The sequence below is a fragment of the Primulina eburnea genome, unplaced genomic scaffold (assembly GCF_022965805.1).
Source record: "Primulina eburnea isolate SZY01 unplaced genomic scaffold, ASM2296580v1 ctg1459_ERROPOS10500000+, whole genome shotgun sequence".
Taxonomy (NCBI): Eukaryota; Viridiplantae; Streptophyta; class Magnoliopsida; order Lamiales; family Gesneriaceae; genus Primulina; species Primulina eburnea.
The window spans coordinates 67,970-87,360 of record NW_027330987.1 but is presented as its reverse complement, the minus strand read 5'-3'; the positions used below and the strand labels follow the sequence as shown (position 1 = coordinate 87,360).

The 19,391-nt window shown below is 36.6% G+C and overlaps 1 protein-coding gene across 1 annotated transcript; it reads right to left on the bottom strand.

Moving 5' to 3' along the window:
- Positions 1 to 18,132: 18,132 nt before the first annotated feature.
- Positions 18,133 to 18,917, bottom strand: LOC140820783 (uncharacterized protein At1g15400-like). The gene has a single exon (XM_073181120.1). It carries the CDS (start codon positions 18,816 to 18,818, stop codon positions 18,447 to 18,449), a length of 372 nt encoding a protein of 123 aa, XP_073037221.1. The 5' UTR covers positions 18,819 to 18,917; the 3' UTR covers positions 18,133 to 18,446.
- Between the last annotated feature and the right edge of the window lie 474 nt (positions 18,918 to 19,391).

The following is a 19,391-nucleotide window of genomic DNA, read 5'->3' as shown; positions in this document are numbered from 1 at the left end:
TAGAGTTTGCAATAACATGCTCAATTGACACACAATCACTCTGAATTATTTTTTTACAACTAGAAACTCCATGTCAATATATTTTGACTTTGACAAGTTTCAATTTTTCTTTAAGTAACATGTAGCGACTTTATTATCACAATTGATCCTCAATGATTTCTTAGACCAATGATCATTACCGGTGATAAAATTCCGCAACTTTATTCGGATTCCAAATATTCAATTATTTCCAAATGTCAGATTTCCAATGTGTGAGCAATGAGCATAAAATCCTTAGTTCACTTTATGCACCGCATAACCAGATTAATAATCCAATGTCGAGTTTCTTAAATATCTGTCTAACATTCTAATGATGTTCGCAATATTTAAACAATGTTCTCTATAAATCCAAATGAGATTACCATCTGATAAAATTTATGCCATCACATATGTGGACATAAACATCAATATATTCTTCTCAATGTTGACTTTCTAATTTACTCACTCCTACTAAAGTCAACATACGAAATTAATTTGCATTTAATTTCAAAATTTCATGCATGCATAATTTCAATGTAATTTAAAATAATGATGTTCAATTTATCAAGCTTATCAATCAAGGAACTCATACAAAACATATTTGAATTTCGAAAAATTGAAAATACCACATGGATAAAGGAAAAACTTGATTTGTAAAAAAATATGCAAAAAGTAATTTCAAAATTCAAATACCAGAAAATAAAAAAACTTCTCAGTTCCTGAATAAAGCTTTAAAAAAACACCAAAAATTTTATTGTCATTTTCCATAAGATGTATCTTTCACCATCAGTTGGCAACCGGCTCCTTAAACAACCCTTTCTTTCCACGCCAATTGGCGTATTTGGAACAATCCTTCTTCACATGCCCATCAGTCCTTTTGCAAAAAAAACAAGTAATCACTTTATCTTGTTTCTGTTGCTCCATATGCTGTGAACCAGAGTTTCCATCCTTATTGCTCCATTTCCTTTTCTTATTGATGCAATTACCTTGATAGTTAGATGTCAAGTGAGCACTTTCAATCACATCTTGTTTCAATCTCTCCTCTTCCTGAACGCACTGCGCAATAAGCTCATTCAAAGTCAACTTTTCCTTCTGGGTATTATAACTTATTTTGAATTGATTAAATTGCGCAGACAGAGAGATCAAGACTAAATGCACAACTATGTCTTCCGACAATTCCAACGTGAATGCTTTTAGTAGACTCACAAGATTTGACATTTTCATTATGTACTCTCTTATGTTCCCTTTCTCTTTGTACCGCATTGAGACAAGTTTATTCAGACAAGTTTATTCAGAATAGTACTTGTCTCGACCTTTTCGTTTGCAGTGAAACGATCTGCTATTTGAGTAAGGAACTTTTTGGCATCATTTTCTTCAGGAATTGTTGTGGGGACCCGGACGCTAATCATCTTCTTAATCGTCATTGGGACTAATTTAATCAATTATATTAAACAGGGTCTAATTTTTTTTTTAAATACAAATATCAACTGCGGAACGTAAGGGCATACATTCTAACATACATATCAGTATCACAGTACAAATCTGGTACTATATACAATCATTCTAAAACTAATTTTTAACAACTATATATCAAGTCTTTAAACCCTATCTCTAGTCCAAATCCGTAGTCTCCACTCTAATCTCGATCTTTCTTCACCTCTGTGACCCTGAACCTGTCCCACCTGTTGCCATGCACACATACAAACACGACAACAGCCGGATAACTCCGGTGAGAATAAAATCCCAGTATAAACAATGTATCAATGCAATCATATAAAACATATATAAGAGCATAAACAAACATTAAAACATGTATCTAATCTGACCACATAAATCAATACAACTATGTACTTAAATCAAGGACTCATTTCTAATCTAGGGGATCCCGATCTAATTTAGACTTTGGCATGCTGTATCGAATGTCTACAATAGACGTCAATCTACATCTAAGCTCATCGATACACCGTAAGTCTAAGGTCTTAGCAGTTCTGTCGAAGACCTGGCGGTTCTGCCCTAGCTAGGCTAATCTGCCCTAGACTCGAATTCTTGCTCTACTATAATTCAATAGATTAAACATATCAATCTGATAATTTGCAAATATCAATGCAATGAAATAAAGTATGTGATTTAGGGAAACTCAAGTCAAACCTAACTTGAGTTGTGCAATCTCGAATCAACATTTATTTATACCTTTCTTTCTGTCGCTCTGATACAATCGAAGTCTCGACTCAAAGTCTGTCAATGTTCAATATGGCAATGACAATACCAATACTTTGTATCAATATTCTATTCAAATCAGGACATCTTTGTCTTGTCAAATTCTGACAGTACAACAGTACAATCTTGCGATACCGGTAATACCATATCAGTATATTCCAATTCTAATAACTTATAATCAACCACCGTACAAATCTGACATCAATCTTAATCAATTCCATTCTGAAAATCATAACAATTTCATATGATATCTGTTTCTTAATCTGAATTCGATTATATGATGTTTAACATGTCAAGAACATCATATATGAATCTCATTCAATTCTGACAATATCATAATTTCAAGACATATCAAAACTTAACAAAACTTACGTCCAGTAGTAGCTGTCGTTGCTAGGAACACGGTGCCGTACTCGGATTACAAATCAGACAGACGGATCAAAGTGTAAAGGCGTAAGGATTTTCTTGAAGAATTCTCGATCTTCTTTGTTCGTTTTTACTGAATTCTGAAGGGTTTGTATTTATATATATCACCTTGCATGTATAAGATACGTGTCTCATCCTTCTTTAATCTTGATCGGCGCTCGGGTGGTCATAAATTTCCGCCCGGGCGCCTGTTCGGCGCTCGGACGGTTGAAACTTACCGCCCGGGCGTAAGGTGTTCTGCCTCCCTATTATGCATTGGCGCTCGGGCGGTCAAAAACTACCGCCCGGGCACATCTTCTGCCCGAAGCCTACCTTTGTTGAACACTGGCGCTCGGGCGGTCAACAATTACCGCTCGGGCCCCAACAGTTCTGTCCCCATGTTGTGTAATTCATATGTTTGGCCCAATTTGGTTTCGTAATAGCCCGGCTATAATCACATTAGTTCAAATTCATTAATCTTCGCTTAACATGATATGAAATCTAGGGCATTACATTTCTCCCCCCCAAGATACGATTTCGTCCCCGAAATCACAGGCAATCAATCGTATCAATAAGGAGTATATACATAAACTGTATAGGATTTTTACATTATCGAAATAACTCTGGGAACTCTTGTCTCATATCTGATTCAGTCTCCCAGGTGGCTTCTTCAATGCCATGACGAGTCCATTGCACTTTTACAAGTGGAATAGTCTTTGTTCTGAGCTGTTTTTCTTTACGATCAACAATCTGAATCGGTTTTTCAACATAGCTCAACGTCTCATCCAGTTCGACCTCGTCTGGCTGAATAGCATGTGAAGCATCAGGAAGGTATTTCCTTAATAACGATACATGAAACACATCATGTATCCCGGATAATGAAGGTGGTAAAGCGAGTCGATAGGCACGATCTCCTATCTTCTCGAGAATCTCATAAGGCCCAATGTATCGTGGAGAAAGTTTCCCTTTCTTGCCAAATCTGACAACTCCTCTGAAAGGTGAAATCTTTAAAAATACTCGGTCTCCTGCCTCAAATACCAACGGTCTACGTCGAACATTGGCATATTTGGCATGTCTGTCTTGCGCTGCCTTCATTTTCTTTCGAATTAGCTTCACTTTTTCTGTCATATATCTGATCATATCAGGTCCAATCTCAGGCACTTCAGAGATATCATCCCAATAGAGAGGGGATCGACACTTCTTTCCGTACAACGCTTCGAATGGTGCCATCTCAATGCTTGTCTCATTAACTGTTGTTGTACGAAAACTCACAAAGCGGCAATGCATCTTGCCAATTATTGCTAAAATCAAGCATTACTGCTCTCAGCTTATCTTCCAGTGTCTGGATAGTCCGCTCTAACTGTCCGTCGGTCTGTGGATGATATGTGGTACTCAGATGTAACTTCGTACCGAGAGCTTGCTTCAAACTCTGCCAGAAATGCGAAGTAAATCGAGGATCACGGTCTGATACAATTGACTTCGGCACTCCGTGCAATTTGACCACTTCTCTGACGTAGATCTCTGCCATTCTGGTCAAATCTGTACGTCATCTTGTACGGAATAAAACATGCGGATTTGGTCAATCGATCAATCACGACCCAAATCGCATCACAAACTCTGGAGGAATGCGGCAGTTGTGTCACAAAATCCATGGAAATGTGATCTCATTTTCATTCAGGAATAGACAAACTCTGTAAAAAAACCTCCTGATTTCTTTCTTTCCGATTTCACCTGCTGGCAATTCAGACATTTGGAAACAAATTCGGCAATGTCAGCCTTCATTTGTTTCCACCAGAACTGTCTTTTCAAATCATTATACATCTTTCTGCCGCCAGGATGAATACTGAATCGATTGTTGTGTGCTTCTGACAATATCTGTCGTTTCAAATCTGAAACATTTGGCACAACCAGACGATTATTCACATACAAGACGTTATCACATACCTGATACTCCGATCGATGCCCTGTTCTGACCAATGATACTGATTTCTGTACATCCTGATCAACTTTCTGAGCCGCTTTAACCTTCATAATCAGCTCTGGTTCTACTTGAACCGTATAAAATCTCAACAGTCTATAATCTATTTCAAATGCTGATCCAGACAAACAGCAGTCTTCTATCAAATGTGAAACACCGATCGTCGATAAGGATAAAGAACATACCTTTTGACTCAGTGCATCAGCTGCTGTATTAGACTTTTCCGGATAGTATTTGATTTCACAATCAAAGTTTTTAAGCAAATCAAGCCATCTTCGTTGCCTCATATTCAATTCAGATTGTGAAAACAGATATTTCAAACTCTTATGATCGGAATATATCTCAAACTTCTCACCGTAAAGATAGTGTCGTCATATCTTTAATGCAAAGACAATGGCTGCCAATTCAAGGTCATGAATTGGATAACGGGTCTCATGTGGTTTAAGCTATCTTGAGGCATAAGCAATAACATGCCCTCGCTGCATCAGCACACATCCCAACCCTCTCTGAGAAGCGTCGCAATAAACCACAAAATCACCAGTACCGGATGGGATAGTCAACACCGGGGCACTGGTCAACCTCTCCTTCAACTCCAGAAAACTGGTCTCGCATTCTTCAGACCAAATAAATGGAGCATTCTTCTGAGTCAGCTGAGTAATTGGTTTTAGCTATACTTGAGAAATCTTTAATGAAACGGCGGTAATATCCTGCTAAACCCATGAAACTGCGAATTTCGGGCACGGACGTCGGTCTTGGCCAAGAAATCTCGGCTTCCACTTTACTGGGATCCACTGATATCCCGTCTCCGGATATAATATGACCCAGAAATACTACCTGTCTTAACCAAAACTCACATTTCGACAGTTTACCATATAATTTCTCTGCCCTTAAAATTCGCAACACAGTTCTTAAATACTCAGCATGCCCACTCATATTATTTGAATAAATCAAAATATCATCAATGAATATAATCACAAATTCATCAAGATATTTCTGGAATACACGGTTCATCAATCCCATAAACACAGCTGAAGCATTCGTTAACCCAAATGGCATGACAATAAACTCATAATGTCCATACCTGGTTCTGAACGCTATTTTCGAGATATCAGAATCTCTGGCTCTCAGCTGATGATATCTCCATCTTAAATCAATTTTGGAATATACAGAAGAACCCTGCAACTGGTCAAACAAATCATCAATACGAGGCAAAGGATATTTATTCTTTATCGTTTCCTTGTTCAGTTGCCGATAGTCGATGCAGAGTCTCATCGAACCGTCTTTCTTTCTTAAAAACACTACTGGAGCACCCCAAGGAGAAACACTCGGTCTGATGTACCCCTTGGCCAGTAAATCTTCCAGCTGATTCTTCAATTCTTTCAATTCAATTGGTGCCATTCTGTACGGAGCTCTAGAAATCGGCACTGTACCTAGCATTAATTCAATGCTGAAGTCTATCTCTCTAATTGGAGGTAATCCCGGGATCTCATCTGGGAAGACGTCAGCAAACTCACGTACCACTGGCAGGTCTGCCAATGATGGACTCGACTTCAGTACATCTACTAAATAGACAAGGAATCCCTCTGCTCCTTTTTGTAACAATCGAGTCATAGATAATACGGATATTAAAGGGATTCTCGATCTAGAACCCTTACGTCAGGCCTGAATCTCACTATCTTGTGGAAACAATCAACTGTAGCTCTGTACTTGGTCAGCATATCAATACCGATAATACAATCAAAATCGGATAACCCAAGTACGATGCAATCTAATTCAATCTCATGCCCGTCATACTGTAGTACACAATGTTTTACAGAATTTACGGATATCAAACTTTTCCCCAAAGGAGAGGAGACAGACACTACATTAGCTAAAGACTCTACAGGCAATGCATGACTTAACGCAAATCCTTCAGAAATAAATGTATGTGAAGCACCGGTATCAATTAATACATAAACAGGGTAACCACATAAAGAACAATTACCTGCCACAACGTCATCTGGTGCTTCCTGGGCCTGCTCCTATGTCAAAGCGAATACTCTGGCCTGCTGTCTAGGAGGCTGGCTAATAGTCTGGCTACCTCCTGGCCTCTGCTGTGACTGAGCTGGCGTTGGATGGAATGTGTGAACAGCAGCTGATCGTCTCTCAGTCTGTGCTGCTGATCCTGATGACTCGGCTCCCTGAGATCTTTGAGAACCCCTCTGTGGACATACTTTGGCAAAGTGTCCCGGCTGTTTACAGATATTGCAACTACCAGTCACTCCCTGGCATTGCTCAGTTGCATGTCTTCCTCCACAAGTATTACAATAAACTCCAGTGTAACTCTGGATCTGTCGGGAACCACCGGAGCTAGAAGAACTGCTGCCAGATTTCTTAAATTGCTTTCCTCTGGCTTTCAAAAATTCCTTCTTCCCTCCACTGCTGCTGTCACCCTCAAATCTGGGATGTGGTTGCTGTGGTCTCGGTGCTGGAGGCACAAATGAAGCCCCTTTCTGTCTTATCAGACCAGCTTTTGTTCCCTTAGCTCTATTCAGGGCGTCAGTAAAGTTATTCGGTCGCCCTGTGTTCACCAATGTAAAAATCTCTGGGTTCAAGCCATTGATGAACTGATCCGCTGTAGCTTCCTCGCTATCAGCAGCATGTAGAACAAGGTGGAAAACTTGGACACATATTCTTCTATGTTCATCTGTCCCTGCCTTAGATTGGAAAACTCCGCCCCCTTGTCCTTTCGGTATGACACTGGAAAGAATCGTTGATAAAATTCAGTTCTAAACACATTCCAGGTAATGGTCGTACCTCGGTGTTCCAAAGACCTCTTTATCGTAATCCACCAGTTCTTTGCAACATCGTGTAACTGGTGTCCAATTAATCGAACTCGTCGCTCATCTGTATACTCTACTGAGTCAAACAGCATTTCAATATCATCCAGCCAACTCTCGCACTCCACAGCGTTCTCCGTTCCTTTCAAAGAGGGCGGGTGAAATGGCTGAAATCTTTTCAGTAACGTTTCCATCGGAGTCGGTGTTACATCCATTGGAGGATTTGATGTACTACCCTGTTCTGGGATTCGTCTTGGAGGCACATCTGGTTATCAACATGATTACCAACTCAAATAAAACAACCAGCTTCAGCCCTCCTCTGATAATCTTACTGCTGATCTAGAATCGGTGCTCATCCATTCTCAATAAAACATATTACTATATCAAATCAGATAAGGAAGTGACATGTATTAAACAGTAATACATGCTAGCATTCAAAATCAGGAAAGAAAACCTCAATCTACCCCGCTCACTAGCCTCTTCTATCTCAATCTAAAGGATCTATCACTCTGATACCACCTGTTGTGGGGACTCGGACGCTAATCATCTTCTTAATCGTCATTGGGACTAATTTAATCAATTATAATAAACAGGGTCTAATTTTTTTTTAAAAAAATACAAATATCAACTGCGGAACGTAATGGCATACATTCTAACATACATATCCATATGACAGTACAAATCTGGTACTATATACAATCATTCTAAAACTAATGTTTAACAACTATATATCAAGTCTTTAAACCCTATCTCTAGTCCAAGTCCGTAGTCTCCACTCTAATCTCGATCTTTCTTCAACTCTGTGACCCTGAACCTGTCCCACCTGTTGTCATGCACACATACAAACACGACAACAACCGAATAACTCCGGTGATAATTAAATCCCAGTATAAACAATGTATCAATGCAATAATATAAAACATATATAAGAGCTTAAACAAACATTAAAACATGTATCTAATCTGACCACATGAATCAATACAACTCTGTACTTAAATCAAGGACTCATTTCTAATCTAGGGATCCCGATCTAATTTAGACTTTGGCATTCTGTATCAAATGTCTACAATAGACGTCGATCTACATCTAATCTCATCGATATACCGTAAGTCTAGGGTCTTAGCAGTTCTGTCGAAGACCTGGCGGTTCTGCCCTAGCTAGGCTGATCTGCCCTAGACTCGAATTCTTGCTCTACTATAATTCAATAGATTAAACATATCAATCTGATAATTTGCAAATATCAATGCAATGAAATAAAGTATGTGATTTAGGGAAACTCAAGTCAAACCTAGCTAGGTTGAAACTTACCGCCCGGGCGCGAGGTGTTCTGCCTCCCTATTATGCATTGGCGCTCAGCGGTCAAAAACTACAGCCCGGGCGCCACATCTTCTACCCGAAGCCAACCTTTGATGAACACTGGCGCTCGGGCGGTCAACAATTACCGCTCGGGCGCCAACAGTTCTGTCCCCAAGTTGTGTAATTCATATGTTTGCCCAATTTGGTTTCGTAATAGCCCGGCTATAATCACATTAGTTCAAATTCAATAATCTTCGCTTAACATGATATGAAATCTAGGGCATTACAATTGCACCCCTTATAGTATCTGGAATGGAATGTTTCGTAATCATCAGACTCATGCGATTTGATCGCTCCCACTTTTCCAAAGATCCCTTTTGATCACCAGTTCCTGAACTGTTCAAAAGTGCGGGGCGATCTTCCCTTAGCGCATAGTCCAAATCCATGCAGCCGAGCACTATCATAACATGCTCTTTTCATTTCTTGAAGTTTGAGTCATTAAGTACTGGAATGTTGTTCAGATTGGCAGATAAAAGATGCTATAACAAAATAGAACAAAAAAAAACTCACAAAAAATATAGTCCATGCATATATCTAAATTAAATAAATTGCAAAATAAAAGCATGCTAGTGGTGAGCCCATAAAAAAATACCTAGCACAACATTGATATTTAGTCTTTGAAAGAAAAATAACAATTTGTAAGTGGTACCCTCAAACATCATGGTTAATAAATATTGATAATAAATCCGGCCAACAATATGCCTTTCTTTGGACCGACAATTTCATGCATGGAAAAATCCAAAATTATCACATATTTAGTACCACATATTGTATTAAAATTTGGCCAGAAAATGACCTTCCTTTGGGCCGATCATTTTTCGCATAAATTTAACACAATTTAATAACATATAATGTGTCTACAATCTGAAAAGAAAATAATCTTCCTTTGGGCTGATTAATTTCTGCATAGTTTTGACACGCTTTAAGACCACATAATTATGTGCTTATAATCTGGCAAAAAAATAACCGTCCTTTGGTCCGATTATTATCTGCATAGATATAAACACATTTTTTTTTAACTTTTATGTCTGCAATCTGGTCAAAATATAGTCTTCCTTTGGGCCGACTATTTTTCGCATAGATATAAATGCACTTAAAAAAGATATATTGAATCTAAAATCTGGCCAGAAAATAATCTTCCTTTGGGCCGATTAATTTTCGCATAGATCTAGATGCACTTTAAAATCATCTATTGTGTTTGAAATTTGGCCAAAAAATAGTCTTCCTTTGGGCCGACTATTTTTCGCATAAATTAAAACATAATTTATTTTGAACTTGAACAATATCTACATATCTCAAAAAATCACTTTATTAACATGAAATTTAAATTTAACTAAATTTGAGATACAAGATATTAGTTTAACTTTGATTGGGCCAAATAAAGCATGAAAACAAAATTTGCAAGAAATAAAATATTTGCACCTTATAATTATTCATCCACAACTATTTTATCGAAATAAACAAAAACGATAAAATAAGGAATGACTCCATATTAATTTTATTTCATGCAATTAAATTTAGCAATAGTTTAATTTAATTTTACAAATCAGAATTGCGGAAGTCAAAATTGAATAAATGGTCAAAATTCTGGATTTCAAAATCTGGTTCAAAATTAAATAACCAAATAAGGCCTTAAATTCAACCCAAATCAATCCCCAAATTTGAAACCCTAGCCCTAACCCCAAAACCAGCGCCGCCACCTCCTCCGGCGATACCATCCGGCGGCAAGCATTACCCACGCGTCGCCTCACCACGGCCGACCATTAACATACCCTCTCCGATCCGTATTAGGCCGGAAATCGGCCGGAATCAGTCCAGATACAAAACACACATAAGATCGCGATTCAGGAAGCAAACGCAATCACATTCGATTGATACAGAAGCTTTTACGGATAATTTATTGAGGGTTATAGAGCGCCTGTGCGTAATGAACAAAACGCCTAAACATTCACCACCGGAAAGTTGCCGGAGAACGTCCGATTCAGCCCGAAATCCAGCAGATATATTCCAGTTTCGAAAAAAATCAAATTTTTGATTTTTGATTTTTTTTAATTCGAAAATAAATCTTAATTTTTGGTGTAAAAATCGAAAATACTATATCCGAAGAGCATGAATTTATCCAGATCCAAATTCAGGAATTTTTAAGAAAAAACATATCTGAATCCAAAAAATTTATAGACCAGAAAATTGCCTCAGATCTAGGAATAAAACATAATTTTCTGTTTCGATCCATCAATAAAAAAATCTCATAATTCAACATGAACATGGCTCTGATACCACTTGTTGGAGATTCAATAATATTAAATCTATAAATCATGTTATTAAATCCATATATCACAACACGCCAGGAATTCATGTCGAATTATCAGAAAATATGAATAACAGTAAACACGTAACAGAATCCATTGATTGATATAGCGTCAGAATTATGGATCTTCCAAGACAACAGAGAATCGACCACCTTATTCTTGTCTTTGATGGGAGAAGGAGAGAGATCTAGAATACATGTGCCGTATGTATTTTGTATTATATTCGCTGTGCCTTGGGGACCATAATCTTATATAACTTTAGCAGTCTTCCACCCATCATAGAAGACCTAATTGGGCTGGGTTTCTACACATAAGGTGGACCATACCAATTTATTTAATACTTTGGAAACCCTTAATTAATTAGATCACTTTATTGGGCCCTTTATTAGATAACTTGTCCATGTACAATTAATTAAATTATGTGAGCCCACAAAATAATTCCAACACTTAATTCTAGTTCGTTCTGTTGTTGATTATTATGTGAGTGTTGCTTCGGTGCATGTGGAAAATTTTGAATTCTTTATAAATCTTGAAAGAGTTGAAACTGGGGATTAATTTTTAAATGGTTAGGTGACAGATCTTTATGATCAGATGAAGTGCTTCCCAGTAGAAGAAGAAACCATTAGTTTATTTGGCTGCCAGATCAAGTTTACCTTGGGTTACATTGATATCCAAATAAACAACTCAACTTAATTAGCAAGAAAATGAGATGTTGAATCAGCCACATGTGGCAAAATATGGTTATTAACACTCAGTATTCAAAGGATAGCATCGAATTTTCCGGAGTGACAATAGATTAGTAGGTATTTTGTGAGACGGATCTGTTAGACGCGCCAACTATGCCCATATTTACAATAATATGTAATATTTTCACATAGAAATTAATATTTTTTCATGTGTGATCTATATAAAATATTCGTGTAATAAATTTTGTTTCTAATACATTTCACCGAATTATTAAGCTTTTTATATAGTTAATCATATATTGGATATAATTATTTGCAAAGAGGATAAAGGAACAAAAATAATACATTGAATGATAGATGTCATTTAGTCAAAAAAAGGTGGCAGATGTTTGTCAAATTTGGCTGCAAAATTGACCGAAATATTTGATGAATGTTTTGCATTCTGACATGATAGGTGATTTCTCTCATAATTATAAAACATCCGGAACATCCCTTGAATTATTTCTCTCATCTTACAACATTCGAGTTCTTAGTTATAATATTTGTGAATGTATTTGTTCTCTTTTATTAAGATAATATATGTTATTTTTGGAAACACAGTGAGTGGTTGTACATCATAAAATATTATAGCGAAATTATTTCATCTTGTCTGTGGTTTTTACCCTAATAATTTTTAGGGTTTTCCACGCAAATCTCGGTGATTATTTTATATTTTATTTTCATATTATTATCTCAAGTTACTGCACGTGAGACCAACAAGTGATATCAGAGTCTTGGTTTAAAATTTTGAGTATGCTCTTTGGTTGTAGCCTAGACTGATCTTCTACACCAGAAAAGATTTATTATTAAGACGGGATTATTTTGTCCAGTCTAATAATTGTCGTAGACATAATGGCAGACAAGTACGAGATAACAAAATTTAATGGAAGTAATTTTATGATGTCGAAAATAATTATACAAGCAGTTTTAATAAGGAAGAATTGCTTGGCGGTTATTGGAGATAGACTCGTGAAAACGATGGATGATGAAAAGTGGAATGAGATTAATAATAATGTTGTTGTTGTCAATTTACACTTGTCTACAGCAAATGAAGTACTGTCAAGTACCTCTGAGATTAAAACAACAAAATTTATCTGGGATACTATGACAAAGATGTACGAGGTCAAGTCACTACACAACAAGATTTTCCTAAATGTGGCGGTAAATGGCACTTCAAGAGAGAGTGTACGAGTATCGAGAAGAGTTCTCAAGGAAATGTGACCAGTACTTCAGGCAGTGGTGAAATATTATTCAGCGAAGCAGCAACCGTACAAACGCAAGCAAAAATTTTGTGACACACAAATTATGGATTCGGGAGCGACGTGGCACATTATGTCTCAAAGAGAATTGTTTGATCATTATTAACCAGTCTCGAGAGGATATGTATTCATGGGAAATGATCATGCCTTGGAAATCGCTGGGGTCGATACTATTAAAATAAAAATATTTGATGGCATCATTCGCACTATACATGACGACATGTGAAGGGACTGACAAAAAATCTTTTGTCCTTTGTACAATTGGATGATATTGGGTGTAAAACTTGTATCGAGAACGAGATCAGGAAAATTGTGCAGGGTGTGCTTGTGGTTATGAAAGCGGAAAAAGTTGCTGCAAATTTGTATGTACTTTTGGGAGAAACACGCAAAGAAGCGGAACTAGCTGTTGTATCAATTGGTACAGGAGAAGAATTAACAGTGTTATGGCATAGAAAACTCAGGCATTTTCAGAACGAGGGTCGAAAATTTGATCAGAACGGAAACTCCGGCTGGAACTTACAAAAGAGTAACTACCCTTTGTGAGCATTGTCTTAACAGTAAATAATACAGATTAAAGTTGCCACTTCTACTGCCAGAAGAAAAAGCATACTAGAGCTGATTCATTCAGATGTTTGACAAGCACCGGTTGCATCCCTAGGAGGAGGGAGATACTTTGTCTCGTTCATTGATGATTTCTCTATTGATGATTTCTCAAAGAGATATTGAGTTTATCCAATCAAGAAGAAATCAGATGTTTTTCAGATCTTCAAAGATTTAAAAGCGCAGGTTGAATTTGATTGTGAAAAGAAAATCGAGTGTCTGAGGACTGACAATGGTAAAGAATGTTCAATAGACGAATTTGATGCATTTTATCAACATGAGGGCATCTAATGGCAATTCACGACGGCTTACATGCCTCAACAGAATGGGGTGGCAGAGCGAATGAACAGAACCTTGTTGGATAGAACAAGAGCTATGTGGAGGACTGCAGGTCTAGACAAGTCCTTTTGAGTGGAAGCAGTTAAAAATGCTTTTTATATTATCAATCGTTTTCCTTTGGTGTCGATTGATGTAAAGACTTCGATGGAGATATGGACTGGGAACCTAGCTGATTATTCTCATTTGCATACATTTGGAAATTCTGTGTACGTTCTGTACAATAATCATGAAAGATCAAAATTGAATTCAAAATCCAAAAAGTGTATCTTCTTGAATTATGCTGATAGAGTAAATAGGTTTGTCTTACGAGATCCTACTGTCCACGAGATTTTAATCAGCAGAGGTGTTATCTTCGAGGAAGATAAATTAAAGGGTGACAAAGTCATACTGAATTTAGAAATTACTATATTTCATGTGGAAAATAAGCGGACGGAAGTCAAATTTCTTGTGAAGCATTACCAGAACACGACATACAAGAACATGTTGAGTCTGAGGTTTCCAATGTGAGGCTGTCAACTCGAGTCTAAAGACCACCAAGTTGGCTTTCAGATTATGTCATCGAAAGTAATATTGCATATTATCTATTATCAGAGGATGGTGAGCCATCAAGTTTCCAAGAGGTTACTCAGAGCTCGGATGTATCTTTCTAGATGATAGCAATATGAAGAATTGGAGGCATTAGATAAGAATAAAACATGGGATCTTGTTACACTACCACGAAGGATGAAATCCATTGATAACAGATGGGTCTATAAGATCAAGCGTTATGACAATAACCAAGTGGAATGATGTCGTTCTAGATTGATGGTAAAATTATATGCTCAGAAAGAAGGCATTGACTTCAATGAGACATTTTCTCATGTGGTTCGGCTTACAATAGTCATAGTAGTGTTGGTGTTGTGTGTTGTATTTGACCTACATTTAAAACAGCTAGATGTGAAAACGTCATTTATTCATGGACATATTGAAGAAGAAATCTATATGTTCCAGCCAGAAGGTTTTGCTGAAAAAAGCAAATAGAATTTGGTTTGCAGGTTGAAAAATTTTTTGTACGGTCCAAAAGAGACGTCGAGATGCTGATACAAGATATTTGATTCTTATATTATGAGCCTTATATACAACAGACTGAGTGCAGACCCTTGTACATATTTCAAGAGGTCTGATGATGATTATATTATCTTGTTGTTGTTGTATGTGGATGAGATGTTTCTAGGATGCCCCAACAAAGATCAGGTCCAATGATTGAAGGCACAGTTGGCTAGGGAATTTGATATGAAGGACTTGGAACTAGCAAACAAGATTCTAGGGATGCAAGTAGGGATGCTAGTTCATCGAGACAGAAGTACAGAAAAATTTTTCTTTCCTAGAAAAATTATTTGAAGAAAGTCTTGCATTGCTTCAACATGCAAGATAGTAATTCAATTTCAACTCTCTTCCTATTAACTTCAAGTCCTCCGAGATGTGTCCTAGCAATGAAGCAGAGATGATAGAGATGTCTCGAGTACCATATACATCAGCAGTGGGAAGTTTGATGTTCGCCATAATCTGTACAAAACCAGACATTGCTCAACCAGTGGGAGTAGTTATGGCGAAACCTGGTCGAGAGCATTGGAGTATATTTAAGACGATCCTTAGATACATTAAGAGTACATCAAATGTTGCATTATGTTATGGAGGATTATATTTTATACTCAGGGGCTATGTCGATTCAGATTATGCAGCTGATTCTAATAAGAGAAAATCTACTACTGGTTATGTGTTTACACTTGCAGCTGATAAACAGTAGTGGAGTTATCTACAACTGAGGTAGAATACATGTCAGCTACTCAAGCATGTAACGAGGTAATATGGATTAAAAGTTTATTAGAGGAGATTGAGCACAAACAATATAATGTTCATTTTTTTTGTGACAATTAATCCAGCCTTTTATTCCAGGTCGAAACACGTTGGATTCCAATTTTATTTTGTGTAAGAAGTAGTAGAAGAAGGAAGTGTAGATATGCAGAAGATCCATACAAAGGATAACATAGTTGATATTATGACCAAGATAATGAACACTGATAAGTTTGTATATTCTAGATCCTCAAGTGGCCTAGCAGAAACATAAGCAGCAGATAATGGCAAGATGGAAACGATCTCTGGAGATGTGTTTGATTCTCAATCAAATCTCCAAGTGGGAGAAATGTCGGCAAAAATAATGCATTGAATGATAGATGTCATTTAGTCAAAAAAAAGTTTGTAGATGTTTGTCAAATTTGGCTGCAGATTTTGCCCAAGGATTTGATGAATATTTTGCAGTCAGACATTATAAATCACCTATAAATAAGTGTTTTCTCTCATCATTAAAAAACATCCCTCGACTTATTTCTCTCATCTTATATCATTTGAGTTATTTGTTTTATGATATTTATGAGGTGTTTGTTCTCATGTCTTAAGAGGGTGTTTATTTTCTTTGGAAACACAGTGAGTAGTTGTACACCATAAAATACTATGGTGGAATTCTTTTTATCTTACCCGTGTTTTTACCCTGTAATAATTTTTTAGGGGTTTTTCACGTAAATCTCGATGTCTAATTTTATACTTTATTTTCATATTATTATCTCAAGTTGTCGTACATGAGACCAACACTACCGGATGAAAAGATGGATGGGGTGGTATCATACTCGTTAAAAATATCGACTCAGTTTAATTGGGATAGATATTTGTTCGAGTTAAGGAAGGAATAGAAACGTAGCAAATAATATAAAAGATTTAAATCGAGGGTTAAACTTCTCAGAATTATATGATTGGAAGAGTTAATGAGATATTGCACTATAGGCAGTTAATGATATTACAATTATAGCAATTTAGCAATTATAGTGTGCTGCACTGCCTATTAAACTCATTAATAAAACTGCACATAGTTTTATAAATTTTAGTAAAGTTGCACACTTATTTCAACGACTGGTAGAGATGTCAAGATCAAGTGTTAAACTTTTCAGAATTATATGATTGGAAGAGTTAATGAGATATTGATTGAAAGGGAAGATTTCATCCTACCTTGTGGGACACTGTCTTCATTAGAAGATCAAAGACCTTGTTTTAACCACATATATGTTGGATCCACCAATTTCTTTAAAATTGATGGCCCAGATCCTGTGGAGGCACAGTCCGATTGGAAGAGCGTGATACTTGGAATATTATTTATATTTATACTTTATAAAATATTTAAATTGCATTTTATCTATAATTCGTAGGGGACGTCTAGTACTAAGCCACCAGTATCAGTGAAAAATATCAATTTCCTCATCTATTTCTTTGACGCTGGTTTCTTGGCTTCCATTATCTTTGTCGTTTTAAAAGAGTGGGTTGCACTAGCTTTTTACGCATGAAGATTGACTGGTGTTAGAGCTACAATTAGATGGAGACAATTGATCAAATTCTTCCTTTCAATATTATTATAACCTAAGATATTATTACTCTAAATTTTGTTATTATGTGTTTAAATTAAAATATTATTATTATTTTTTTTTTGAATTTTTTTTAAAAAAATTTAAAACCAGATTATATGAGTTGATGAGTAGATCAGGTTTATTGGGGTTCAAGTTTGGGTTGAAAATTTTCGGGTTGGCTCGAGTTCGGATTAAGCTATTTTTTAATAGTACTATTGCTCAACCTGACCCAATCCACCCGAATTGACATCACTACTTGAATTCGATCTGCACACATCTTTGATAGAAAATAAAATTTCAGAAAATAAAAATAAAGCAATATCGTTTATTTTAAGAGTTTAGGGACACGAATAGGAAAAAAAACGGCTTAGATTTTCATGATTTTATTAGAAAATATATGTATACGATTTTTGGAGTATTTCAATTTAATTCTCTGCAGCTAAATTAAATTTTCTTCTAAAACCTAAGTTGATCTTTGGTTACATTTCCAGCACACTATAATTGCTGAAATTTAACGAAAGTAAAACTTGATCTACACAATTAAAAAAGAAAAGAAAATAACACAAATTTTTGTACGATCGTTTAATAAGATAATTTTGTGAAATAGTCTCTTGTTCGATCAAATTCATGAAAAAATATTATTTACAAAAAATATTGTTTCTTTTTTAACGATGGATGGTCGAATCAATCTATTTTATTGATACAGACACGCAGATGAAAAAAAACTTCAACAAATTAAAATAGCAATCTTCAAATTCACATACAGATAATATAATATAATATATATTACATAATTATCTATATAATAAAAAAAAAAAGATGAAGGTGAAAAAACATAATTATTATAAATTCAAAAGGACAAAAAACACGATCCTTTTCTTTTATCTTTTCAAACTCCAAACTACTACACCTCAATTTCATCGAGGATGATCACGTGGCACCCACGCGCAGCCGCCCCTAAGATATCCGATTCCGACCTCTCTCGAGACGTCACACCACGCGCTTGCCGGGTCTCGCCGGGGGAAGGCGGCGGCGGCGGCGGTTCTTGTCTTGTTTACCAAAGGCACTGCAAAGCCCACAAGCAGAAACCTTAGGAGACGGCGGCTCAATCGCGGGAGATACCCGTCCAGTACGAAACCCTCTTCCTCCGCCGTTGGATCGGCTCCTCTCGATCGTCAATACGGGTGGCGGCGGTGAGTTCTTGGTGGGCACCGTCGCGGCCGGATCTTGTTGGCCTTCAAGTTGAGGTTTATTGTTCTCTTTATCCTGCTGATTGACTAGCTGAGTCAGTTTTTCGTCCCAAACCAAACCTGAAGATCCTTGTCTCCTGAAGGATACTACAGATCTCTGCAAGCCTGCCATGATTTAGCTCTGTGAAGTTGCTGTCGTAATGTAATGTAATGTAATGTAATGTAATTGGGTTGGGAAAGAGTGTGGATCCTTTATTGGAATGTCGGCTGTGTGTTTTTTACTTTATTAGATAAACCGGAGACTCTCGGGATGTGTGTTTCTTTAAAAAATTATTATTTTTATACAGTTTAATAATTATTTAAATATAACAATTTCAAATAGAATCAGAGCACAATCAAATAAGTAAACAAAATAAAACGTTCGTGAGTTGTTCAGAGTTCGATTAAATAAAAAATTAATTTAAAATTCGAATCGAGCTCGAACGTAATGATATTCAGCTCGTAAACTCGCGAGCCGTTCATATAACTCAAGCTCAAGCACTGATACTTTGTTGGGCTATTTTTTACGCCATGAGTGTAGCTTATCCCACATTACGAGATTAGTTAACTAGAAAGAACTGAGAAACTATAAAATGAGATGTATCCCTTTTCATTATCATATTTTAATTGATATTTTGCCTAAAAATTCATTATCAACTCCAAAAATAGTTTGTTTAACGAGCTCAAAAATGGGTTTGATTGACGA

Excerpts from the sequence above, each read along its gene's own strand:
- LOC140820783 (XM_073181120.1), bottom strand. The coding sequence starts at position 18,818 with ATGGCAGGCTTGCAGAGATCTGTAGTATCCTTCAGGAGACAAGGATCT.